Genomic DNA, 26,876 nt, shown 5'->3' with positions numbered 1-26,876 from the left:
TATTTGTCTTTAGTACCGTTGCAGCCATTTTTATGACCTTTTTTCTGAGTCCATCTTGCTTAACTTAACATCTTCCTTGGGCTCTTTTGTCCCTTTAATGGAGAATAGTATTTAGAAACCACAGTCTAGGTGCTAGAGATACTCATGGCTAGAAGGTTGGTTTTTATTTCTAGGTCTTTTCTAAGGACAGAAGTGGGAATATCTTTAAAATCTAAAATGCAGCAATTAAAATTCAGGACTATTGGGATTTTACAGAATTTCATCCATTTTGTATCTGAAATCTCTTAGATTCTAAGACTCCTTAACTTCATCCCACATTATACCAATAATAGTATCAGCATAACAATAGGATTCCTGGACACTGTTTAAGAGTTTTTATTTTGTATTTTGTATTGTTTTTTGTTTTTAGAATCTATCTTAGTAGAGCCATATGGTAAAAATACTGTGTTTTAAAATCTCTTGGAATATTTTCCTATTATGATACCAACTGGATATACATCTGGCACATTTGTTTAATTTTATTTTCAATTTTTAGGGATTGCTTTTTCAAAATTTAAGTCTGTTGTACTAATATATAGAATATTTACATGGTTGCAAAGTCAAATCAACAAAACAAAGTATATTGAAAGAAGATGGGCCTCTTTGTCACTTCTTCCTGATTCCCTTCTTTTTTTTTTTTTAAATAACCATTTCTTAATATTGGGGATTTTAAAATTGCAAACAGATTGTATACAACGTGCATTACATATATGTTACATATACTTACATATTTGTATTCCACTCTTTCTTAATAAATTGGAGCGTACTTTCTCTCGTTGTTTTCTTACATTATTGCCTGGATAGCATACTGCCTGGTAGCACAAAGAGAGAATTCTCATTTTTTTTTTAAAGATTTTATTTATTATTTATTTGAGAGAGAGGATGAGAGGAGAGAGAGAGCACATGAGAGGGGGGAGGGTCAGAGGGAGAAGCAGACTCCCTGCTGAGTAGGGAGCCTGATGCGGGACTTGATCCTGGGACTCCAGGATCATGACCTGAGCCGAAGGCAGTTGCTCAACCAACTGAGCCACCCAGGCGCCCGAGAATTCTCATTTTTTATTTTCACAGCTACACTGTACTCTGTCGTGTGGCTGATGTTCTGTAGTTTTTTCAACCAGTCTCCTATGGGTAGACATTTGCATTGTATCTAGCATCTTGTCTCTTGCTATTACAAATAGGCTAGAAATGAATATCTTACATAAGTCTTTTTGCATTTTTATCAGTGAATTTTGGGTGGGATTCCTGGAATTAAAACTGCTAGGTCAAAAGGTAAAAGCACCTTTTCCCAAATTCTGTCGTGGTTTTGCCTTCCTTCCCACCAGCAATAGATGAGAGTGCATGTTTTCCCCCAGCCTCCCTCACAGAGTGTACAGTCAACTTTGGATTTTTGGCAACGTAATGTGTCAGAAGTGATACCTGATTGTGGTTTCAAGTTGCATTTCTCTTTATGTGAGCAAGGTTGAGCATCTTTTTATATGCCTAAAAGCCATTTGAATTTCTGTTTCTGTGGCTATCTGTTCATTTCTCTAGCCCATTTTTCTATAGGGTTGTTGGGCTTTAGAAACTATTAATATTTCATTTCAGGGACATTAATCATTTCTCTGCTATATAAGTTGCAACTATATTTTCCCAGTTTGTCATTTGTCTTTTTGCCTTTTCATTGCCCTCATTTTATCCCATGATTTTCAGAAACCATCCCACCTACCATGCATGACCACAACTACCTTCTTTAATTATCAGGACCAAAATCACAATAAAGTGGATTATTACAAAAACAGATTCTCAGTTCCCCTTGGGTTCAGATTTGGCAATATTACAGTCATTTTATTTTTTTCTAGCTCAACAGCTTAAAATAATCATAGCTTTGGTTAGGTTTAGTCAGAACCGCCTCATTGGAAACTCTTTTTTTCTTTTTAGTTCAGCTAAAGGTACAATTTAAAGTGTATTTTTACATTAGAAGTTCAGTAAGTAGATTTTTCAGTTGGGTTCCATACATATCAGTGATGAGATGAACATGTTTGTGTGGTTCTCATTGGGCACACCATCCAACTACTTTGAGAAGTATATAAACTGGGAATCCTGATCCTAAATTTACCAACCTCACAGGGCTTTGTGCTTATTCAGTGACACATCACTGAAAAAAGCTTTGAAAAGCATAAAGCATTTTAGGAATCAGACAAGTTTAGGAAAGAATGTCAGTATTGACCAAATAACTTCCAGATAATTGGGTTTCTTTGCTTTAGTTTGTCAGTAACTTTCTCAACCTGTTTTATCCAGGTGATGTTCTTCTATCTCAAACTTTGATTCCGCCATGTACTTATATCATTAATTTTTCTGGGGAAAAAAATGTGTGTCTGTATGTACACTTGTGTCTCTGGGCATAATTTGGGAGTTTGTGGAATATTGGAAAGGCTTGGAGTTTTCATCAGAATGATCCAATTTGGCTGTGAAGTCAGTTGACTGAGCTCAAAGGTCTGGATTGCCTGGCTGAGAATGTAACACGAGGAAGGAAGAGGGAGAGATGTCCAAAAAGATTTTCACTCACGATGTGATGGAGGACAGAAATGCCACTGGCTATGAGACATGCCTACTGATGTCTCCGTTTCAGAAGCCCTACAGAATTTAAACTACTAAAATAGAGTTGAGATATTTTCTCATCATGTAGTTGTCTTGCTTCTATGTGGTTTTGTCGTGTTTCCATTGTCATGTTTTAACATCCTCTTAGCCGAAAATGCTTTCTTCTATTCCCCACAACCTGTCATTTAGGACATAGGCCATGTCTTCTTTATAAATGTGCCCTCAATTAATTCAGTTCACCTTAATGCATTTCCTTTACACAACTGAGTTATATTACGGTTTTAATTAAACTGCCTTATGGTGTAATACCAGACAGACCTGTAAATTACGAAGGCGGCAGTGGGGGAAACCTTGGGAGGTTTCAAGTTTAAAACCTCATTTCACTTGTGAGGAAGCTGCACTCTAAAAGCTGGAGCCCTCAAAGTTTACACATATTTCTAGCTTGACACAGAACTAAGGAAAAAATCAGGTCCCTTGATCCCAGCCTCGGGCTCCTTCCACTCTACCACTTACTCTTAACTCTTGCTCTGACAGAAACCTGCTGTGTGGCCTCGGGCCGTTCATGTGACCTCTCTTTGCCTTGGCTTTCTTGTTTAAAAAAATGGGGCTAATATAAATCTGACGCTTTCCATCTCAGATATGCTTTGTGGATCAGAGGAGACCTATGAATTCACATTTATGTGACTGGACCTAAAATCACTTTGATAGAATAAAATTCTATCCAAAGGTAATATATTGCTCCATTGAGATAGCCATGGACCAAGCTTATGTGAAGTCAATATTGGTTGACAATAATGACATTGATAATGTGGCGGAGATGTCTGTGTGTATGTCATCCTGGGGCTAGCGAAGCCCCAGGAAGGAATAAAGCTTTAAAATTGAACATGAGGGCAAAGTAAAAAAAAAAAAAAAAAAATCAAAACTAAAGGAAAAAAAAAAAACAGAATATGAACCTGAACACCCCAAAATGACTCACTAAGGACCTGGGAAATATGTGAGTTAAGGAGATTGCATTAAAGGAAAGTGTGGGACTTGTAAAACAATAGCCAGTATGTGGGAGAATAAACATCTGCTGCAGCCATAAATTGAGTCCCACTTGGAAACAGCCATATCCCCTCTAGAAATAACATTGTTCATAACGTAATCTACAGTACAACCATGGTAAAGAGAATGCACATTAACCCATTAATTTAAAGAGTTTCAATCTCATTTTTATTTATATTTAAGCTTTTAATCCTAGAATAATTAGTCATTACTAGTATTTAATGACAGGCTTGCTAATTGTGTATCCCAGGATGGAGCAGAGAGCAGTTAACACACTCACAAAGTGGTCATTAACTAGTTTTTAATGATCAAATTCTCTGGGATTATGACTATTACAAGATATAATTAACAGTTGATAACCATTTTCTTTTTTTTTCTTTTTCTTTTTAGCGGAAAGAAGAAAGGAACTCTTCCTTGAGCTTCAGACAGAAACAATGAATGCTGGCCTGTGCGGTATTTCTTCTATCAGGAAGAACAGCTTCAGAGGCAAGTTTTGCTTTCTTAATCATTATTACGGCTGAGCAAACTAAATGCTGGTTCTGGCTGGCTGAACAAATAGGCTCTGTCTTCTCATTAGAGTGTCATGGGGGGGGCTTATTTTGTGGACAGTACAACCCCCTGACTGCTGGAAAGCTTTCTATCAGTTCTTATTTGGTAAAAATAAAAGAATTAAGCATGGTGCTGCTCAAACTTGGGGAGAATTCAGCTCATGGAAAAACTTCTGGGCCTCATAAAAGTTTGCAAAACTTATTGGTAAAATTTGTCTTCTTCACATGGAAGCCCTTCTTTACCATGTGAACTATTCTATGCCTTCTCATTCTCTCTCCCTTCTCTCAGAAACTGCCTTTCTAGAGTGAAGCTGATGAACATCAGATGTGAATGACACATCACTAAAGCTTTTAAATTAGTGATAAAGTCTTAGTGGAGGGATTGGCTCCTCACCCTTGGCCTTGGAGACCAGCACTCACCCTGCTAGGGATGAGGGCAGTGCAGGTGGGAAGGTATGGCTTCCTTCTGGAGCATCATCTTCAGGTTAAGACCCCACTGCACACAGGAACCTTTCTATTAGCCCATTGGGGTTCTACCACCTAGAGTTGCTTTGGGCTCTTCTTAAAACAGCTTTTTGCTGGGCATACAATAAAATGAGAGGAAATGAGATAGTTATTTTTTAACAAGTCATGATCTTAACTTTGAATAGATCTTTATTTAAACACAAGTATTAGTTTTGTGGTTTTAAATTTTCCTAAAGAAAAATCTTCCAGGACACCTTGGTGGCTGTCAGTTAAGCATCTCCCTTCAGCTCAGGTCATGATCCCAGAGTCCTGGGATCAAGTCCTGCATCGGACTCCTTGCTTGGCAGGGAGCCTGCTTCTCCCTCTGCCTCTGCCGCTCCCCCTGCTTATGCACTCGCGTTCTCTCTCTCTGTCAAATAAATAAATAAAATCTAAAAAAAAAAAAAATCTTCCATATAGAAAAATGAGTATTTCCAGGACGTGGAAATCTGATTAGAAATTCCCTATGAGAGCTGAAATTAAGATAGAAAATATAATAGACTTATAAAATTAATGCACATTTAAATTTATGGAATATATAAAATATATAATGTAAAATGACATATATAACACACAGAAGTGTATAATGAAGGAGACCCTTTGTTTGACATTTAGCACGCACACGTGGATTGTCGACTGTGGCCCAGGCACTGCTCTGGGGCTGTGGTCACAGCACGGGCACCTCTCCCGTGGTACAGTGCAGGGCATCAGTATGAAGCCCTGATGGGCGAGAAGCCCTGGGTTTTAGGAAGTGTCTGTGGGTGTGAGGGGGAGGGGTAAACTAGTCTGGGGCCCAGAGAAAGACTTCTGGGGGAAATGAGGTCCCAGACACAAGGTGAGCCAACTTTCTCCTATAGTAAAGACCCTTGAGCCCTGAAGGAAGGCAGGGTATTTGCCAAGCAGCCATTCAGTGGTACTTTTCCAACAGAAACAGAGGGTCACGGTATAGCCAGACGCCAGAAACAAGCTTAAAAGTGACTGCAGACATTGGAGGAATGGTGGGGAAAAAGGGAAGAGAATATGTATTTGAGTCATAAAACTACTGTATTCATGTGGCATGAAAATTAGGGCACAATTCTGAAATATTAGACACTCAGTGGGAAGGGTTTTCATGCAGTGTACTTACTACTGGAAAAGAAAGGTTCTTGTTATTGGCCTGTCCTTGCTGCCATCAGAGAAGGAATGACTGATGAACAGTGCATTGCGTCGTTCATGGCTGTGAGCTTTTGGTAGGGTAATAGGGACCCTGTTGAATTTCACACACTGTAAGGAACATAACGGTTGATGGAAAATGGCCAAGTTCGTTCTTGTGAGACTTGTTACCAGAAGCCTCTCCTTTCCTGGAATTAATTAATTAATTAATTATAAGATTTTTTAATTTACTTATTTGACAGAGACACAGCAAGAGAGGGAACACAAGCAGGGGGAGTGGGAGAGGGAGAAGCAGGCTCTCCACTGAGCAGGGAGCCCGATGTGGGGCTTGATCCCAGGACCCTGGGATCATGACCCGAGCTGAAGGCAGATGCTTAGGGACTGAACCACCCAGGCGCCCCTGGAATTTATTTTTTTAATCCAATTATTTTTAATAGTAATTTTTGCACAAATTTTCACTAATAGCTGTGACTTTATTCCTAGGGCATGCTTTATATAGCTTTCTACAGGACATTTTCTTAAGGAAAGTGTGTGTGTGTGTGTTTGTGTTTTGGTGGGGGGATGATGGGGTGCTATCTTAGTGTTTTTTCCTCATGTGCTTGGATATCATATGCTCTGACACCTAATTATCTGACTTTTGAAAATAGCTTTTATTTACTGGGCAGTAAAATAGTGAAAGAATCAACTATGGTACCCAATTAAGCAAATCTTTTGCTTTGGTCAGCTGAAGGGAATGGAAAATTTATTTTCTATTATAACTTCTTTTCATCAGTTTTTTGACGAGTGATATGAATAATCTGATGATATATATTTATATAGCCTACATTTCTGTAGTTCTCTTCCTGTATATTCTGTATTTCATGGCTTTGCTTTTTACTGCTTTTGTCATGAGTTAATTCCACATTAAGCTGACTATATAATATGCAAAATGCTGGGATAATGTAAGCTGCTCTTAACAATTGATCACAATTCATTTTAAATTAGTGAATTCATTTAAATGAATTAATTGGGCCATTATTTATACATAGTTGATTTCAAATTTTATTGGGAATTAAGTAATGAAAGAGTTGGCCCTGATAATTTTGGCATCTCCATAACTTAGGACAAGAAATGGTCCATTTTCTCTCTCTCTCCTGTTGTGGCCTCCTAATTTCTCTAATTATCTCTGTAGAAAAATCAACGTGGTGTTGAGTTGTTGGCAAATAAATGAGGGGGTTGAATTGTAGCATTGCGTAGCCCAGAGAAACTGCATTTTATCATGTGGTAAGGGGATACCAATTGTTAAGAGTTCAGGATAATGCAAAAATACGTGCCCAGCACAGGAGGGAAGCCCACACTTCTTTGAGAAGATTGGTGCTTGACCTGACCTCCATCATCCTCTGATCACTCCAAATTTTTAGTTCTGTTCGGCTCTGTATTCATAAGGCATTTACTATGTTATTCTTTTTTTTTTTTTTTTTAAAGATTTTATTTATTTATTTGATAGAGACACAGCGAGAGAGGGAACACAATCAGGGGGAGTGGGAGAGAGAGAAGCAGGCTTCCCGCCGAGCGGGGAGCCCGACGTGGGGCTCGATCCCAGGACCCTGGGACCATGACCCGAGCCGAAGGCAGACGCCCAATGACTGAGCCACCCAGGCGCCCTATGTTATTCTTTATTTAGCTTATATGGGTTGGTCTCTATTTCTCTCCCTGCACAAACTCTTTAAGAATAAATATTTAAAAATATTTTCTTCTATCTCTTAAAATCAGACTCAGCTAAGGGTAGGCAAAAGTAGTGGCCAAAGAATTGAATAATCAGCCCATTGTGGCAATGGAACCAGCTCTGGAGGCTCCCAGCTATGTCAGATGTTGACCCTTTAGTTGCTGGATTGTGGCCATGTCCAGGAAGTGCTTGAGTTAGGGCTGGAGTAGCCAAGGACAATTGTGATTTTCTAATCAGTTTAAAGATATTTCAATATCTTACATAGACTTTTAACCCGAGAAATGGGAAAGCATTATTATTGCTAGAACTCAGATGTCTTAGACTTTAGCTTCTGACTAAAGTCATGTCTCCTTTTGACATCCAAATCTTTATGACACAATCTTCCATGCCTCAAGCCTACAAAGATTCAGACTTTGATCACGTTCTTCTCTCCACATGTCTTAGGACATGTCCTGGATGGCTGATAGGTTTGGTTCCATAGATACCTCCAGGTCTTGGTTGCCTCCCACAGACAGCCATTTGCTTCAGACTGCTGTACTGTTCTTCCGTAGTCATTTCTGCTACTGGGAAACCACCTTTCCTTAGCTGCTACTACTTCACCTCTTTACTTAAGGTGTAGGCCAGGACCTGCTCATAATTTCCACACAGTAGTGACTGAGGACAGCTTCCAGTGCTTATGAGACTTTACAGAAACTTAAAGGAAAAGTGGAGAAACTAAAATTTGGAAAACGGAATTCTTCCCAAAGTCCACTGGCTACAGACCACCTCAATGGAATCTCCAGTGAGTCCCTTATCTCTGGCTTGTTGTAGGGAACCACCACATCCAGTAGGTAGCTTTTGAACAAGGTTCTTTTCAAAATCTAGAACTCATTTGTCTAAAGGCCAGAGGGAGGAAAACACTTTCTTCTTCTCCAGGGCTAGCTTGTCTACCTCCTATTGGCTTCTTCCCACCAACTCTAAGACCTTTTCCAGCTTCCTCAATCTCCCAAGTCAGAACCTCTTCCTTGTGGATTACCCCACAAGCAGGATGCTAGAAGTCCATTCCCCATTACCCTGAAAAAACCCTGTCAGCCCTTTTTAAGCCTTTTCTCCAGCCTGGAAAGAAGAGAGGATGAAGACTGAATGTACCTTCTGCCTTAAAATGGCCTCTCCCAGTTTCTTATTAGCAAATACCAAACAAGAGCCCATGTGTGCACATCTTGAGTGAGAATAATAACCTTTGGTATAGATGAGTCTAAATCCTGATCTGGGTAGAAAATCTAAGCAGATAATATCATTTGCATAATTCTGCAAAATTCTGCCCATTTTATAGCACTCTAATAACTAGAACATGATACGAGTCTGAAGTGCCTGTATTCACATCCCTTCATGGCCTTCAGTTATTCTCCAAAATAAGAGAAAGACTGTCATCTTAGATGGGAATAACTAAAACCACCCATCACATTGATCCCAACTAGAAAAAATGGACTGTTAATATTCATTAAAATGGCTATCTTTCCCAGCTTCTAAACCACCCCTCCAATAAACACTGAAGTGTCACTCTTTACCAGGTATTTTGTGACATTGATGAATTTTATTTTTAATTAAAGCTAGAATTGCAGAGGAATTATTACTGGAATTGTCTCCTTGAGTACACAGAACATGAAACTATGGTGTTTATGAGATACAGATGGCCCCCAAGAGTGAACCTGTCAAAGAGCCATGGAGGCTGTATAACCCTGATGGGGCAGTTGTAAACAGGTAATATCAGGCTCTCGGTGTGTACATAGTATGACAAGCCTTGCTGTTTTACTACCCAAGAGGTATTTCATCACATGTATTGGGATGATATTTTTTTAATATTTTATTTATTTGTGAGAGACAGTGCACACAAGCAGGAGGGTGGCAGGCAGAGGGAGAAGCAGGCTCCCTGTCGAGCAAGGAGCCCAATGTGGGACTTGATCCCAGGACTCTGGGATCATGACCTGAGCCAAAGGCAGACACCCAACTGACTGAGCCAACCAGGTGTCCTGTATTGGGATGGTATTAACAGATAATAACAGGGGTTACTATTGCTGAATTGCTTTAATTCCTTCTCTCTCTTGGCAGCAGGGACAGGTTTCTGTAGGTACTACCCTCAGAGGTATGACCGATATGGTGGAAATAAGGAATCGTTGGTCAGCTCTGACTTTATTGAGCCCACAACAGAAACCATGATCTGGAAATTAAAGCTTTCATTTGCAAGAAGGAGGATTTTTGAAATTTAAAAAATAAATATGGAGGTTTCAAAGAGCTGAATCTTGGAGGACTAAACAACGTGTTTGCTTTTACTAAAAGCTAAAGAAACAGGCAAAGAGAACCTAGAAACTATGCATTGGTGCTTCAAATTTCTGTCCAGAAGTAATATAAAAACACTTCTACTCACATCCCGTTGGCCACAGCAAATCATATGATCTTGTAAAATGGGCATAATTTTGCAGAATTATATAAATCATAATATCTGCTTATTATGCTTTATAATCTGATTTATACATTGAATGCAATCCCAATCCAAATCCCAGAAAGTTACTTTGTAGATTTCAGCAAACTGATTCTAAAGTTAATATGAAGAGGCAAAAAGCACTGAATAGCCAAGACAATTGGAGAACAAAATGGGAGGGAGGACAGCTACTACTTGCCTTCACGACTTACTATGAAGCTACAGTCATCAAGACAGTGTGGTATTGGCAAAAGAATAGACAAACAGATTAGTGGAACAGAATAGAGAGCCCGGAAATAGACCCACAGAAATATAGTCAATGGAAATTTGAAAAAGAAACAAAGGTGATACAATAGAGAAGACAGTCTCTTCAAGAAATGGTACTGGGAAAACTGAGCATCCCCATGGGAAAAAAAAATGAAGACACAGACTAAACTCTTCACAAACAAGTGGATCACAGACCTAAAGTAAAACAATACTGTAAAACTGCTACGATATAACATATCTGGACAACTTTGGATGTGGCAATGACTTTTTAGATAAAACACCAAGGCCTGATTCATGAAAGAAATAATTGATAAGCTGGACTTAATTAAAATTAAAAAATTCTGCTCTGCCAAAGACACTGTAAAGAGAATAAAGACAAGCCACACACTGGCAGAAATATGTACGAAAGACCTCTTTGTTAAAGGACCATTATGTAAACTATACAAAGAACCATTAGAACTCAACAACAAAAAAAGAACAACCTGGTTAAAAAAATGAGCCAAAGACCTTAAAAGACCCCTCACCAGAGAAGATAGAACAATTGCAAATACACATTTGAGAAGATGCTCCTTATCATAGGTCATCAGAGAACTGCAAATCAGAACGCTGAGAGACTACTCTATACCTATCAGAATGGTCAAGACAACTGACAACATCAAATGCTAGTGACGATGTGGATCAACGGCAAGAACTCTCATTCACTGCTGGTGGGAAGGCAGAATGGCACCACCGCATTAGAAGACAGTTTGGCTGTTTATTACTAAACTGAACATACTGTTACCCTATTACTCAGCAATTGCTTTCCTTGTTTACTCAGAGGAATTAAAAATACTTATGTCCATAGAGAAATAAGTACATAGATGTTTATAGTGGTTTTATTCATTGAATGCCAAAACTTGGAAGCAACCAAAATGTCCTTTAGAAGGTGAATGGATAGCTCAGACAATAGAGGATTATTCAGCACTAAAAAAGAAATGAGCTATCCATTCATGAAAAGACAAGGAAGAACCTTAAATTCTTATTATCAAGGGAAGGAAGCCATTCTGAAGAGGCTACATTACGTACTTAAGGATTGCAACTCTGACATTCTGGAAAAGGGAAAATGATGGAGACAGCCAAAAGATGAGTGGGTGCCAGAAGTTGAGGGGAAGAAGAGAGGAATAGGCAGAACACAAAAAGGTTTTAGGACAGTGTAAATACTCTATATGATACTAATGGTGGATACACGTCGTTATAAATTGGTCAAAATATATAGAATGTGCAACACCGAGAGCAAACCCTAATATTTCACTAGGGACTTGGGATGCTAATGATGGGTCAATGTAGGTTCATCAGTTGTCACAAATGCCCATTCTGGTGGCGGGGTGTGTGTGTGTGTGTGTGTGTCACTAATGGGGGAAGCTGTGCATGTGTAGGAAAAGGGAGTATATGGGGGATCTGTGTTTTCTGCTCAGTGTTGCTATAAAACTAAAACTGCTCTGAAAACCAAAATTTATTTAAAAAAGAAAAACTTTTAAATGATCCTCCACAGAGAACAGAATGGGCATGTCCTCACTGATTGCTTGATCCCCCTCACACTCAACAGTCGTGTAACTCAGACACAGTGCTTCCTACATGTATTCTGTGTCTGACTTGACCCGCTAGAGCTGATGAAACCACAACCTGTGAAAGTTCTTCTGCAGAGAAATTTCTGGCTGGAACCACATGCAGTCAGCTTCTTTTTCTTTTCTTTAGTCAAGAAGAAAACAACCTGACAAGAGGGGGAGGAAAAAAAAAAAAAACACAAAGTCAAAATGACAGGCAAGGAATGAAAGAATCAGGCCAGTAGTGATGTATGAAATGTCCTACTTTAGATTTTCCATGTAGGAAACACTTAAAATTGATTTTCAATATTTTCATCAATATTCTTAGCCACTACTGTCTATTTCCTGTGACAGGATGGATGTCCCATTTCATTCTAGTCTCCCTCCTCTTTCCTTCCCTCCCTCCTTTCCTGAATAGCTAACACTGGCTGTCCTTTAAGTATATTTATCCTCTCTAAATGCAGTATAAAAAGTAGCCAGTTGGCCTATTAATCGAGCAGCTACAGAAGATATGAAGACGCCTAAGGATGGCAGAGTTTAACACTCAGTGTAACATGGGCCTTTGAATTTTGGACCTTGGTAAAATACGAAATGACATTTCACAGAAGGAGAAAGCTATTTTTACCTTAGTGTTTTAAAGATGGCCCTTTGGAAGAATTGTTGCTGTGTCCCAGGGCTTCCCAGCTGTGTCCTGGGATCCTGTCAGATTAGACAGCCACCCACTGGAAATCTTTCAGGAAGTCAGCCAGCCACTCCCTGGGGCCTTCCTAATTGCCCCCTCCCCCCCCCCCCATCTGGGCTGGTAACTCACTTGGATGCATTGTGTATGGCAAATTCAGTGGAGCTGATTAGACCAATGCCACGGATTTGATTTTCTTGTTATCTCAAAGAAAAGTGATTTCCAACTCTTTACTAACTTAAAAATATGTGCTAGTGGGCTGAGGTCGGTAAACTAACACGGTGGGGCTAGAGCTGTACAAACTACCATTTGCCCCTCTCTTCTGAAATACAGCGAATGTTTCAGGATATGTGGTGGGGTCAGGGTTGTCTTTTCCTATTTAAGCGTTAGTTTAAATTTAATAGGATGGGAGATAGAAAAAGAATTTACGCCAAGATTTGGCTCACTTCATCTGTGCACTCTGTCAATGGCTAGGTCACTGAGGCATCCATCACTTTGTGGTCCTGATCACTAAATGCAATTGGTAATGGTCAGATTTCTCACTGAACAGTGTTAGCCAAAGCATGTTCTCCTCAGGGTGGCACTGGTTGGGTCATCTGTTTCACCAGGACTACAGACTGTAGTGTGTACCTTCTCTTACTTCATTAGCAGGAGGTTGTTTCCCATCATGCAGGCCTTTCTAGCTCTTCCAGAGCATGACCTTTGACTCTACACCAACTTTTAGTCAACCCTTTAGAGATGCTCCTTTGGAAACCCTTAGGCCTTGAGAAGTGGTACCCTCTGTAAATCAGTGCTACCTTCCTCTTTAATGAATGTAACATGTCAAGTTTTGACATTTTTTTTTTTAAAGATTTTATTTATTTGAGAGAGAGAATGAGATAGAGCATGAGGGCGGGGAGGGTCAGGGGGAGAAGCAGACTCCCCGCTGAGCAGGGAGCCCAATGCGGGACTCGATCCCGGGACTCCAGGATCATGACCTGAGCTGGAGGCAGTCGCTTAACCAACTGAGCCACCCAGGCGCCCAAGTTTTGACATTTTTATCTGTACCACGAGTGATTTGATTCTAAACCTAGAGTAGGCACAGTCCAAACAACCAGCCAATTTCCTCCCACCACTTCCTATGAAACGATCATGACAGGAAATAATGATTACATACTAATTTGCATTGGCAAGGAGGGCTTTGCTGACTTGTTTGTGTTCCCTCATGTTACATTCCTCTTTGTGACCCATGATTGCTGTTATCTATGACCTGGATTTACTGCTAGAAGTGTTATGGTGAAGACCTGTGTCTCAGGGGTTAGGTTCATTTCTCTGGAAGCCAAGGTTACTTTTGAGAGCTCTTCACCAATCTGTTGGCTTTATATACTAGGAAAAAAACTCTATTCTGTGGTTGTAAAACTTCTGGACACAACTGGGTCATTTAATGATATTTGTAGTTGGCCATTATGAGAATGAGTCAAGGGAGTATTAATGGCTTGTCCTGTGCAAGGGTACATTTGGTTAGTGAGTCAAGGGTAAAATATAGTAGTTTAGGAATCAGGGAGTCAAGGATTTGATGACTCTCACAAATTTCTTTGTGCCTCACTTGTGTAACCTGACTGATGCATAGAATAATTAAAAAATCAGACAAGATGTTTAACTTCTCAGGTATCTTTCTTTTTTAAGGTATCTATCTTAAAAAGATTCAAAGTACCCTGTAAATGTGAGGTATGATTATGTTTGCATCTTACCTTGCTAGTAGATCTACCGTCAAAGCCTATCTGATCTCACTGGCACTTTGCCCTCAGCGAGTTGTCTTTTACAAGGGGACTGTGCATGCCCCATTGCCCTGTGGGCCTTGTGAGGAGAGAGTAAGTACCTATAGATGTTAGAAATACCAGTCCATGTTTCTTCTTCTTTTCATATTTTCATTAAAGGGGGAGTGAGTTTCAAAAGAAAGCTTTTATACAAGCTCTTAGGCTATTTGACTAATTTAATAATTGGTGTATAGTTTAACCTAATTTCACCTGCTTAAATAATGTTGTGGGTGGTAGCAGTAAGGTGTGAAGGAGTGTGAAGGTAAAAAGAGAAAACAGGAGGCCCTAGCTTGTAGCATCATCTACAAAGCTTCTAAAACTCCTGGAAGACCTTTCACATCTCCAGAGAATCCTGAATTGAGTAGAATTTTAATGCTTTGATGGACTTTAAAAAATATCAATCAGCTCTTCAGTGGGACCCCTCTCTATAGCTGTGATGTCCAATCAGATAGCTTACTAACTGTATGTGGCTATTCAAATTAGAATTTAAAACTCAGTTCCTCAGTTACACTAGTGATATTTCTTTTTTTTTTTTTTATAGTGTTCCATGATTCATTGTTTGTGCATAACACCCAGTGCTCCATGCAGAATGTGCCCTCCTCAATACGCATCACCAGGCTAACCCATCCTCCCACCCCCCTCCCCTCTAGAACCCTCAGTTTGTTTTTCAGAGTCCATCGTCTCTCATGGTTCTTCTCCCCCTCCGATTTCCCCCCCTTCATTCTTCCCCTCCTGCTACATTCTTCTTCTTTTTTTCTTTCTTAAAATGTATTACATTATTTGTTTCAGAGGTACAGATCTGAGATTCAACAGTCTTGCACAATTCACAGCGCTTACCAGAGCACATACCCTCCCCAGTGTCCATCACCCAGTCACCCCATCCCTCCCACTCCACCCCTCACTCCAGCAACCCTCAGTTTGTTTCCTGCGATTAAGAATTCCTCATATCAGTGAGGTCATATGATACATGTCTTTCTCTGTTTGACTTATTTCGCTCAGCATAATACCCTCCAGTTCCATCCACGTTGTTGCAAATGGCAAGATCTCATTCCTTTTGATGGCTGCATAATATTCCATTGTGTATATATACCACATCTTCTTTATCCATTCATCTGTCGATGGACATCTTGGCTCTTTCCACAGTTTGGCTATTGTGGACATTGCTGCTATAAACATTGGGGTGCACGTACCCTTTCGGGTCCCTACTTTTGTATCTTTGGGGTAAATACCCAGTTACACTAGTGATATTTCAAGTGCTCAGGAGACGCAAGTGGTTAGTGGCTACAGAACTGGACAGAAAGTTTTATTTAACAGTGTTCTAGAGAATTTGAGACTCAGAGCCTTTACTCAGATAAGGGCACGTTAAATGACTGCTCAATACTTTCTCTGGAAATACTTATTTTCCTTTTCTTTTTTCCTGGAAATTAATCAGTCTGTCATTCTATCTATCTATAAAGCGTGTGTATATATTTTTCTGCTGCTCAGGTGTTTGTGATTATAGAACATGGCAAAGAAATGTTTTTTCATCAAATTGATAATAGAAGTGAGAAAGGGAAGAGTGTTGATGTTAATGCAATGTTTCCTATATGTTAGACATTGTGTGTTAGGCATATTAACAATCTCACAGGAGTCACCACACTTGAGACACAGCAGACCTATGAGATGTTTTATAATTATCTCAGTTTTTACAGATGGAGAAAAGACCTAGGTCCTCCAATTAACAAGTGAAAGAAAAAAACTCAAATTTAGCTTTATTGTCTGACACCAAAGTTAGTCCCCCCAACCATTACACACACACACACACGCACACACACAGAGTTATTGTGTCTTAAAATAAATGCTACTTTCATTAGTACTTGCCAGACCCTAAGCATAAAGTATTAGATTTGTTTTTACATGACTTACGTGGACTTAAGAACTAGATTGAAAAGAACTGCTATTAAAGCAGGAATTGAACAAAATTTGCCATCATTAAAACTCCTTTTTCCATTTGGAAAATCCTCCCTTCAGGACAAGATGAGAAACATTTGGTGTAAAATGCATGTAGATTAATACGGTATTCAAAGAGACTGGAGCAAAAAGTTGTAAAAGGGAAAACAGCCAAAAAAAAAAAAAAAAAAAAGTTCAGCCATTTGCTCTAATTTCCTGGTTACGAGGAGCTTCCCTGTACTTGTCATGCACAGCTTGAGAAATTCAGTTCTCAAACCAGCTGGGACACATGGGGAAGAAAGGCCAGCACATCTCAGATGTGTGTGCAGACTCACTCAATTTCAAATGATTAAATGGCTGAGATGCAAAGAAGAGAAGCATGTAGCTACTCAAGCCCGTTCTTACAGACACAATAATGAAAGAGCCTTTCGCCATAAAATATCAGGCTTAGCTCACCCAGAGGGACTTATTTCTGCAGTGGCAGAGTTTTGAGAGCCTGGATACAGCCTGTTTGATGGCTCGGAAATCATCTGGGGAGCAGTAGAAGCATAATGGTTAGCAACCCTGGCTCTGGAGCCATGCAGACTTGGGTTTGAATCCTGATTCCTGTACATGCTAGTTGTGTGGACTTGGATGAGTGACTCAGCTCCTCAAAGCTTGGGTCTTTCCCCTCCAAAGATGGAGACACTACAGTTTCCATATCACAGGGTGGTGGTAGGAACCAATTGAGATGCTATATGTAAATCATTGGGCACTCTGGCTCTGTGAAATACTCAGGGTTAGCTATTTATTATTACTACTACTATTATCATCAGCAAATCCTTTTTATTGAGGCTGAATTGCCTCATTTAGCCAGATAAAACCTGTTAATCTTGTTTGTCCCTCAGGATTCATAAAGAACAAACTTACTGTAGGATAGTCAACACTTCAATCGGATCTAGGTCTTTCAACGGTTCTTCATGTGACAAGATTCTGTAATGTGATACTAGGTGGGGTAGTACTTGTATTCCTCTTGTGCATTAATGATTAATGTTCATTTAAAAAATGTGATTCTGAAAATAGGGTTTTGCACTTCAGACTCAGTGTTACAGTGTCAGAGTACAATGGGATCATTACTTCCTGGAATTTAGATTCAACATATTTGTTATAAAGCAGGTTATTTTAATTCCTTCCAAAGTCCATATGGGGACTTTCCCATTAGGATAGATAGAGCAGACCTATTTTTCTCTATATCGCCCATTAAATAGAATTAAAAGTCTTGGACATTATGTATATGGGTAGCATAAGGAGAGAAGTTAGACCAGCTAGGAAACTGGGGACCCAAAGAAAACCTGCTGAATTGCCTGGTTTTTCTTTTTGGGATTTCATTTATCTCAGATTGGGTTCCAGAGAAGCTGAAAACCCAGACACTTAACTGGGTTGAGACACTTAAATCAAGAGTCAGACCCTTAGCTGACTAAGCTACCCAGGCACCCGGCCACCTTCACTTTGAATTGTCAGCAGAGACTGCACAAGAACCAGTGATGACACACATTTACCCCTTCCAACCAAGAGATATGCATTGAATATAAATTATATAAGTACATCTTTTAGAAGACATTGACAGTGAATTAAGAAAACCTCACCCGGCTATATGCTGTCTACAAGAAACTCACTTTAAATATAGGTTATAAGCATGTTGAATGTAAAAGGATGGAAAAAATATTATGTAAATATTAAAGTAGGAATAGCTATTAGTACCTGATAAATTAGGTGGTCCATTAAGAAGATACAGCAATCGTAAATATGATTGCACCAAGCAAGTCACAAAATATGTAAAAAAAAAAAAAAAAAAAAAGCAAATCCACACTTAGAGGAGTGTTGAGGTGTGCTACCAAATCAATAACTGGTAGAACAACCAGATAGAAAATCCGTAAGGATATGGAGGAATTCCACAGCGTCATCGACCAACAAGATCTAACTAACATTGATAGAGTACTCCACCCAACAAGAACAGATAAACATTCAACTTTCCATAGAACATACACCCATATAGACTACATCCTGGACCATAAAACAAATCTCAGCAAATTTAAAAGAATTCATATATAGTTGTTCTCTGACCACAGTGGAGTAAAACTAGACATGAGTAACAGGAAAACCTCTGAACATTTGGGAACTAAATTTCTTGCTGAATATTGTATAAAATAAGAAATCTTAAGAGAAATAGTATATTGAACTGAATGAAAATGAAAATATAATTTATCAGAATTTATGGGACCATAGCTAAAGCAGTACTGAGAGGAAAAGTCTTAGTCTCAATGTTTATATTAGGAAAGAGGAAAAAAATCTTTAAGCACTCATTTTACAAACCTAGAATAAGGAGAATGAAGTGAATAAGTTCAAAGCAAAAAGGAAGGAAATAAGGAGAATAGCAGAAATCAGTGAAACTGAAAACAGAACAATAAAGGAAGAGCTGCTGCTTGGAGAAGATGAATAAAACTGACAAATGTGTAGCAAGACTGACAGAAGGGGAAAAAAAATTACCAGAATCAGGAATGAAACAGGGCATCATGACAGACCATGAAGATCTCAGAAGGGACAGTATGAAATTGCTACGACCAGGTCTATAGATACATATTTGACAACTTAGGTGAGATCCACCATCTTTTCAAAAACAAAAACTACTGACTGACCCAGTATGGGATGGATATTTTGAATAGCCTTTTCACAATCAGGGAAATGAAATTCTAATTAAACAATTACCCAAAAAGAAACCCATAGGCCCATATGGTTTCAGTGGAGAATTTTATGAAATATTCGGTGAAGAATAAATGTGAATTTTTTGAAATCTCTTCCAGAAAATAGAAGAAGGAACATGCCAGTATTACCCTGATAACAAACCCATACAAAGCACAAAAAAGAACACTATCTGAAGAGAAAGAGAGCAACATCTCTCATGAACTTAGACACAAAGGTTCTCAATAAAATTTTGACAAATTGAATCCAGTGATTTGATTAGGTGGGATTTATTTCAGGCATCATGCTAGATTCTTTCCTTCACCAATCAGGTCTTGAGTGTCCTCATGCTTCCCCTGTTCCCTCCTTGAAAATCCATCTCTCATCAATGGATGACACTGCTCATGTATTTGGAGGTTGCATTTATTCTCCCAGTTCAGTTGGTATTTCAGCCACATCTCTAGGAAGAAATAGCTTAGCTCTCTTGACATAGGGGACTCAAGAATAAGCGAAGCAAGAGGGAGATGACTTTTGAGCAAGGGCCCATCCTCCCCGGAGTTCCCCTTGGAACTCTGCAATAGGCTGGACCTCCTTGAAGAGACAGCAAAATGGAATGTCCATATTGGCATCCAGAAGCTTCTGGGGGACAGGATTTGTCCACTTCAGTTGCTGAGTCTGTGGTACTTAAAATTGTTTTTCATTACAGTTTGAGGTCTATCCTAATGACCAATTCTTTTTAGTCAACTTTACAGATAAGCTTATGTTGTTTAACTTTCTTCTTTTGTTCATCCATGGTGGCTTATATGAAGGCCACATTTAAAGATAGAGGCTAGGGGAAATTCTTCCACTCCTTCCCCTTGCTTTATCCCTTCTACAGACAACGTCACTTGTGAGCACTTGAGCCTTAGATCAGTGGTATCTCCTACATCTAAAAATCAGAGAAAACTCAATAGCATCACTCTTTGAAGAGGCAGCATTCACTTGAGTGTGATACCTTTTCTTCCAAGCATGGGCTATTACTTCCACTGCCAAGAGGTCTCTTACCCAGAAAAGAAAGTGACAGCAGCTGAGCACCTCAATGTCAGCCCTGAAGCACATGCCTGCTTATTCTCCCCAAGCACCAAACCCAGCATCTTGTCACCAGCCTCTGGTGCATCATGGGGTAAGTGGAAATCTTTCATCGTGTTTTCCTCTGAGAAGAGAGACTGTCCCTCGCCAGTGACTTCTGTTCTTCATAAAGTCTGACTTGAAAATTAACTGGGTTGTAGAAAATTAACGGGGTTGTAGTAAATTTCTTATCAGGAGACAGAATCTAATTATTTCTTCCAAATTCCTTAAAAACTACAAAAAAATGTAGATAAAACCAAATTCATATGGTAGATGAGGGATTTCTGTTTGTATAAATTTCAGGGCTTTTGGGGTAAGCTGAAGAATAATCAGGATTGAATCCAGATTTTGAAGAAAGAAGATGTAGTGTTATGAGGGATCCCTTGATCCACTCCAGGAGCACAGGGGAGGGAGAGCTCTCTGAGGGGCTAATGGGGCAGCAGGCACTGTGTGGGTAAGGGATTACAAAGGAAACCTGTCACATTTCTGTTCTGAAAATATCTGAGATCTGGATTTCAAAGCAGTAGTTAAGGTTTTTATTCTATTGTATTTTATTTTTATTTTCAGTTTTCTTAATATGGACAATTCCTGCTCCCCTCCCCCCAAGAGTACCTAGGTTCTAGAAGCATGAGGCAGAAGGAGCCTGTCGAAGGTTTTTTCTGTTCCTTTTACCTGGAGCAGGGCATAGACATCACCGGGAGTAGGTGGCGTCAGGTCACATGTAATCCTGATCCCGGGGTTGATGGACAGGCTCCGCCCTGCTCCATTTTCACTTTATAGGTGGCATAATAGGCAGATTCAGTCAGGCTCTTTGGGACTCACAAGGAGACAAATTCTCTTGTGGAGTCTCACACGTGAGCGGCTGGAAACTTCTTATCTCTTGACCTGAGAGTTGACTGCTCTGTCAAGTGATGACCAGGAGTTTGGATGATCACTCCCAGCTGTCAGACCCTGACCAGGGGTCTTTCCTTCTATATCTGTCTGTGCAGCCTTCTGCTCATCCTTTTTGGTGCTCTGAGTTCCTTGGCTTGAAAGGTGGTTTATATTTGATACCATGGATAATTTTGTTTTGGGGTCTGCTCTTAGCTTAACATTCTGTCATCATTTTGGTAATTTATACAGGTGAACTTTGAGCGATGCACATGCATACTTACGTGTAATAAATAGGTTCTGACTATTAACACAAGCAAGCTTGTATCTGATTCTACACACATTACTTCGTACTCAGGTGATTTCTTCAGCACCCTTGACCCAGAGGTGGCATCCCTAACATGTGTCATGGTTGGAAAAAAAAAAAAAAAGGAAGCCTGCACAACTTGAGAGTTCTTCCACAATGCCCTCTTAAACACAGCAAAAAAGAAAGTTTGTGAGGTAATTCATGTTTTGGTGTACTACTTTGTAGTTTGTGCAGTGCCTCCATGTACTTTATATTGACTGTTTTCCATGAAAACTCGGTGTGGGAGGCAGGATGTGTTTACTCATAATTAAGAATGGAATTGAGTTTCAGAGAAATTGAATAGCTAGTCTAAGGTCACATTGTTGGAAATTGCCTAGTTGACACCACTTCTTATTTCACAGTCCAGCATCTCTGTCTACCTCATCTCCACTCCCTTCTTACAGATATATGGTGTCAACACGTGGATGAAGTCAATGTGGGGCCATAATGGAAAGGGCAGGAAGGAGCCATGTGGCCTTGATTTTCATCCTCAATGAAGGGTTGTTTTTATGTCTGTGCCCTCTTCTATCTTCTCTGAAAGAAAAACAGAAAAGGACAGAATCTTACTCATCTCATGCTTGAGACACAGTAAGAACTCAATTTCAATGCATGAATGATAGCGAATTTATGAGTTACACATTAGGTTTCACAGTAGAGGTGACAGAACAATGGGGAGACCAGGGTAACTACTGGGCCAGGAAGAAATCCATGTTGGCCCCATGTGTTCTTTCCTGATATCCAATTTATTTGTTCTCTGTAGGTAACATCCAGCTCAGTACAACATGCAGTACAGACCTCCTAAGGAGGAAAAAAACTGTTACAAGAACACACCCATTGTTTGAGTTCATAACACAATTGCCCCCAGAAGCTCTAACATTGAACTTTGTGTGACCTGCAGATCCTGGGAAAACTAAATTGTTTGACAGGTGAATCTAAAAAATGTTTTACATATTCTAAGTGAAGTAAGTCAGACAGAGAAAGACAAATATTGCCTGATCTCACTTATATGTAGAATCTACAAAAGCCAAACTCCTAGAAATCATAGATGGGTGGTTACCAGGGGCCTGGGGTATGGGGAAATTGGACATTTGGTCAAAGGGACAAACTTATGAGATGAGCAAGTTCTGGGGAACTAAAATATAGCATGGTGACTGTAGTTAACAATATTATATTACATGCCTGAAATTTGCTAAGAGTATAGATCTTAAATTTTCTCAACACACACACACACACACACACACACACACACACACACACAAATGCTCAGATTTAACCAACCTTTAACCTTTATGTAATTATTTTACAGTGTGTCCATATATCGCATCATCACTGTTGTATACCTTGAACTTATACAATATTATTTGTCAATTACATCCCCATAAAGCTGGGAAGAAAACTGAAAAGCACTTCACAGATTGTAGAACCCTGGAATATACATTAGATACGAATCCAGAGTTTTTGGATTCTAGCTGTTTCTTTTTTACATTAAAAGGTTTAAAAATGAAGTTAATATATGAATACATACTCATTATTAAAAGTTTCAAGATACAGATAAGTATATAGAATTAAGAAGTTAAAATCTTTTTTAAAAGAAATGCCTGTGTAGTATTCCATAGTATGGATGGACCATGATCCAACCATTGAATTTGGCACGATTTTTTCCAAGGTGACAAAGCCTGTGGTAATAGACATTTTCACACATGTCTTTGTGTACATGGAAATATATGTTGGATAGATTTCTAGAGGCAGAATTTCAGGATCAAATAATAAATTCAAATAATTTTGATAAATATTGCCTCCTAAAAAGTTGTATCCTTTATAATATCACTCATTTCTCGTATTCCTGAGAATACTGATTTGCTTTAGAATTTCTTTTAGAATCTTTAAAATTTCTGCCAGGGTAATGCAGTTTGTTACAGGAGTTTTTCCTAAGACCTAGAGTGATGTTTTTTGTTTGATCCTTTCAGCAGAATCTACAGAATAGGTTCATTAATCTTACTTCAGGCAAGTTGGGAAGCTCAAAGAGGGAACAAACATGGTGTGATTATTATATATTATTCTGGCAACCCGAAGTAGAATCACAGTCACAAACATTGTTTTCAACTCCTTAGAGATGAAATCCTTCATCCAAGTCTGTTCGTGGGGTATGGATTGTAAAGGTTTCAGAAGCATGGAGACCGCATGTGCCCCCATCTTCACCCACATTCACTCAGTGATGGACACAGCTTCACAGGGCAGTTGCCAAGGTGGGGACTGCAGCACCTGTCTCAATGTACTCCGAATGCTCCATGTCCTGTAAATGAGCCCCCATTTTCCATATGGAGCTTGCTGAACATCCCGCACTCAGAGTTCTGAATAGGACCATGCAGTCCTCTTTAAGAAATGCTAGAATAGGCTAAAAATGCTGGTGTTAGATGACTGTGCCGCTTATCTGCAGATGGTGGCATTATGTGACCATAGTCCCCAGTGAGGCACATAGCTTACTCTGCAGTTTCATGTAGAAGCCTTCCATGCTATAGAGGATCCTGATGTTCTGCCTCTTCACGGAGGAGGAAGCTGGATGATGGTTGCCGAGGTGCAGCCTGAGGCTGCATTTGCCAATATTTGGGAGCTTTCGTGGAGGGAACTCTCTAGCTGTGACCCTTGATATGACAGACGAGGCTGAAGCTCTTGCCCATTTTCTGCCTGGGGTGGACACTAGGAGTGCCCTCTGTTGTTACCCCCTGAAGAGGCTACACAGGAGACAGGAGGTTTTCATGTTAGCCCATCAGCAATTGCTCATGGAGCATCTGATTTGGGACCATCCTGTGCTAGATGTGGGAGCTGAAGGAAAAGAGAAAACACTTCCTACCCCAGGCTATTTAGTGTGAAACGAAGGGCAAAGAGCTTAATGTTTTGCTAGAATTTGTCAGAGTTGTTTTTAATCTCTCTCTGGCCTTCAGGTGGCTCCCACTCTAGGTGAAGTGCCAATTTTCTTAAGTTCTTAAACCCAGTTTGCAGTTTCCTTTTACTCTAAAATATACGTACTGCCGTAGTATTAGTCTCTAGCTAACTTCTGCTCAGAAGCCTTCAGAGTCCACCCAGTTAGGCATGGTTTAAAGTGCAAATTCTCAACGCTTCTAAACCAAGGGTCGGCATTCTCTTCTCATCACCCTCTAGCCTTGAGCTTTTATTGCTTTTGTACTGACATTTGTTCCTCTTTCCACGTTAGGTTACTTGCAGTTCTGCCAACACTTTCCATTTCATTTTTTCCTGGAGAGTCCTCACCTCAAGCCTCATTAAAAACATTGCCACCTCCATGAAGCCTTTCCTGACTACTTTCAATAGCAATTTGACCTCGTTTCTAAATTCCTACAAACATTGGTTTGCAAGCCCCATGATACCTAACATCATGTTGCCTCATGTAGAAGCACTAGTAGAGGGTAAATATCCAAAGCACAAAGGTAAAGTGGTGGTCTTCCTGGTATCTTCTTCCCAATGGTAGTGACTGGTCCATTCTAAAGGGAAATGTTAAATAAATCGACGGTCTTTAAAATGTAGGAATTCAGAGGAGGCGGCTCTCAGTATAAATTGAGGTATTTAGGAGAGATGTAACCATGAGACTGGATTTTTCAAGGTTCCTCATGTGGTCAGCCACCCAGTGTCCATGTTTGTGGGGTGATGTGTGGAGGCATTTGTAGTCTTTCCTAAGTGTGCTTTGAGACACATGTAGCCAAAATCCTTGTCTTCTAAAATTGGCATTTAATATTATAGAATACTAGATGGGTTGTGTTTGTGATTTGTTTGAGGCCACAGCACAGCTGCATAACATTTTATGGACCCATTTTATACAGTGGGGTTTCTCATTTTCAAAGAGACTCATTAAAAATCTTATTAAGCTATTAAGTATCCTCAAGGTGATTGTGTGGCTTAATTACAAAAGCTCTCTTCATGGCAGACTTCTAGGCAGAGGACCATTCCCACCTTCACAGAGTAGGTTTTGATTTTATCTTTTCCTCTCAAATATAACAACCTGAGTTTCAACTTTGCTTTTTTCAGAAGAAAAAAATTCTCATAGTGTTTACTATTTGTGAAGAGGAGAATTTATTTATTTGTGGGAGAATTGCAGCCTCCTATGCATTCCTGAAAGATTCGTACTTTAGTTTACCAGGTTTCAGAGAGGGCAGCTGTGGACTTTCCATATACTCAAGGGTAGGCATTTTCTAGAATGTTCCCAGTGCTGCCCAGAACATTGCTCAAGTCTGTGTTGAACCAATGGCAGCAGCAGAAGGCAAGTCAGGGAACACAGCAACATCTGGCTGAGCCTCTGGCTGTACCTCCAAGCCAGAGCACTTGGAGACATTCCTAGCACACTTCACGCACACACCTGCCCCTGGGCCTTTGCATTTCCCGTTCCTTTGATCTAGGATACTCCTCCTCTTAGATGCCTGTATGGTTTACTTTCTCACTTCATTCTGTGCTGATGTGACCTTACCAGCCAGTGCTCCCCTGAATACATAGAAAGAGATTCACGTCCCACTCCTTACCCCATCCTATTCCCACAACCCCACACTTTATACCATTTACCCTAATTTCACAGTATTCACCATTTGGCATAATATGTATTTATTTATTTTTATTTGTATATTTTCACTATCTTCATCTGTTAGAAGTTAAGCTCCAGCAAAGCAGGTGGCTGTTTTTTTGTTTTCATTTTTTGTTTGTTTTTTGTTGTATTCCTAGGGTTTAGAACAATACCTGGCATGTATTAAGCACTTAATATATATTGAATGAAAAGAAATATATTGAATGAAAGTATCCTTTAAGACACTATAGTATATTATTAGTGGGCAAAGAGCTCTTGGAATAATTTAGTGTCCCCCTTTCCCTTTACACAGGGGGAAACAGAAGATCAGGGAGGTGGTGTGACTCCCAAGGTAGCTTGGTGATCAGTCATAAAGCTGGGGCCTGCCCCTGCGGCTCTGACTTGCAGACTGTGCCCTGTACCATGGGACCAGCTCCATATGAGGTGCTTTCTCATATTTTAAACTCTTCGACAAGAAAAAGGGGGGAAAAAGCCAGGTTCCATTTGAGAGAACAAAATCAAGAAGGGGTGTCAAGGGATTTGATGATTTGCCAGGGCAAAGAGCAGGTCCCACATTCCTGAGGACCCATGGATAAATGTGTATCTCCTCAGTGTATTTAACATATAGTGTTGTTGTTGTAACCAAAGCAATTGAGCAAACAGGAAACATACTGAGAAATCAATATCTCTTGCCGCTTAATAACGACATATCATTTTGTGAAATGGAATGCCACAGCATGGTGGCAGCTGATGCCATTTGTTCTCGATGGTGACATTCTGTGTGGTGTAACAACACATCATGCATAGTTAGCAGATGTTCTCTGAGTCCCTTCTAACAGGTTGAGAGAAAAGTTTACCAAGAAACATACCCTGTTTTGAATGGCTCAGTGGGATCCGCTCAAATATAAGAAATTGTGACTGTTTCACACAATGGTGTTCTTGGATCTCATTTGCTTTGATCTAATGGATCTCAGGCTACACCCAGCCTCT

The 26,876-nt window shown here is 39.7% G+C and overlaps 1 protein-coding gene across 5 annotated transcripts in view; it reads left to right on the top strand.

Moving 5' to 3' along the window:
- The window catches only part of LOC118536237 (uncharacterized), a 568,523-nt gene that overhangs the window by 95,622 nt on the left and 446,025 nt on the right, over positions 1-26,876 (top strand). For all 5 annotated transcript variants that reach the window (XR_013443326.1, XM_078060389.1, XM_078060391.1 and 2 more), the window contains one exon: positions 4,051-4,146. Coding sequence is in view for 4 of the 5 variants with exons in the window: in XM_078060389.1 (XP_077916515.1) it covers positions 4,099-4,146 (48 nt within the window). In the remaining variant the exon portion in view is untranslated. The remainder of the gene's footprint in view (positions 1-4,050; positions 4,147-26,876) is intronic.

The sequence above is a fragment of the Halichoerus grypus genome, chromosome 13 (assembly GCF_964656455.1).
Source record: "Halichoerus grypus chromosome 13, mHalGry1.hap1.1, whole genome shotgun sequence".
Classification (NCBI taxonomy): domain Eukaryota; kingdom Metazoa; phylum Chordata; class Mammalia; order Carnivora; family Phocidae; genus Halichoerus; species Halichoerus grypus.
The sequence above is the reverse complement of the archived record's forward strand: the minus strand, read 5'-3'. Positions and strand labels throughout refer to the sequence as shown.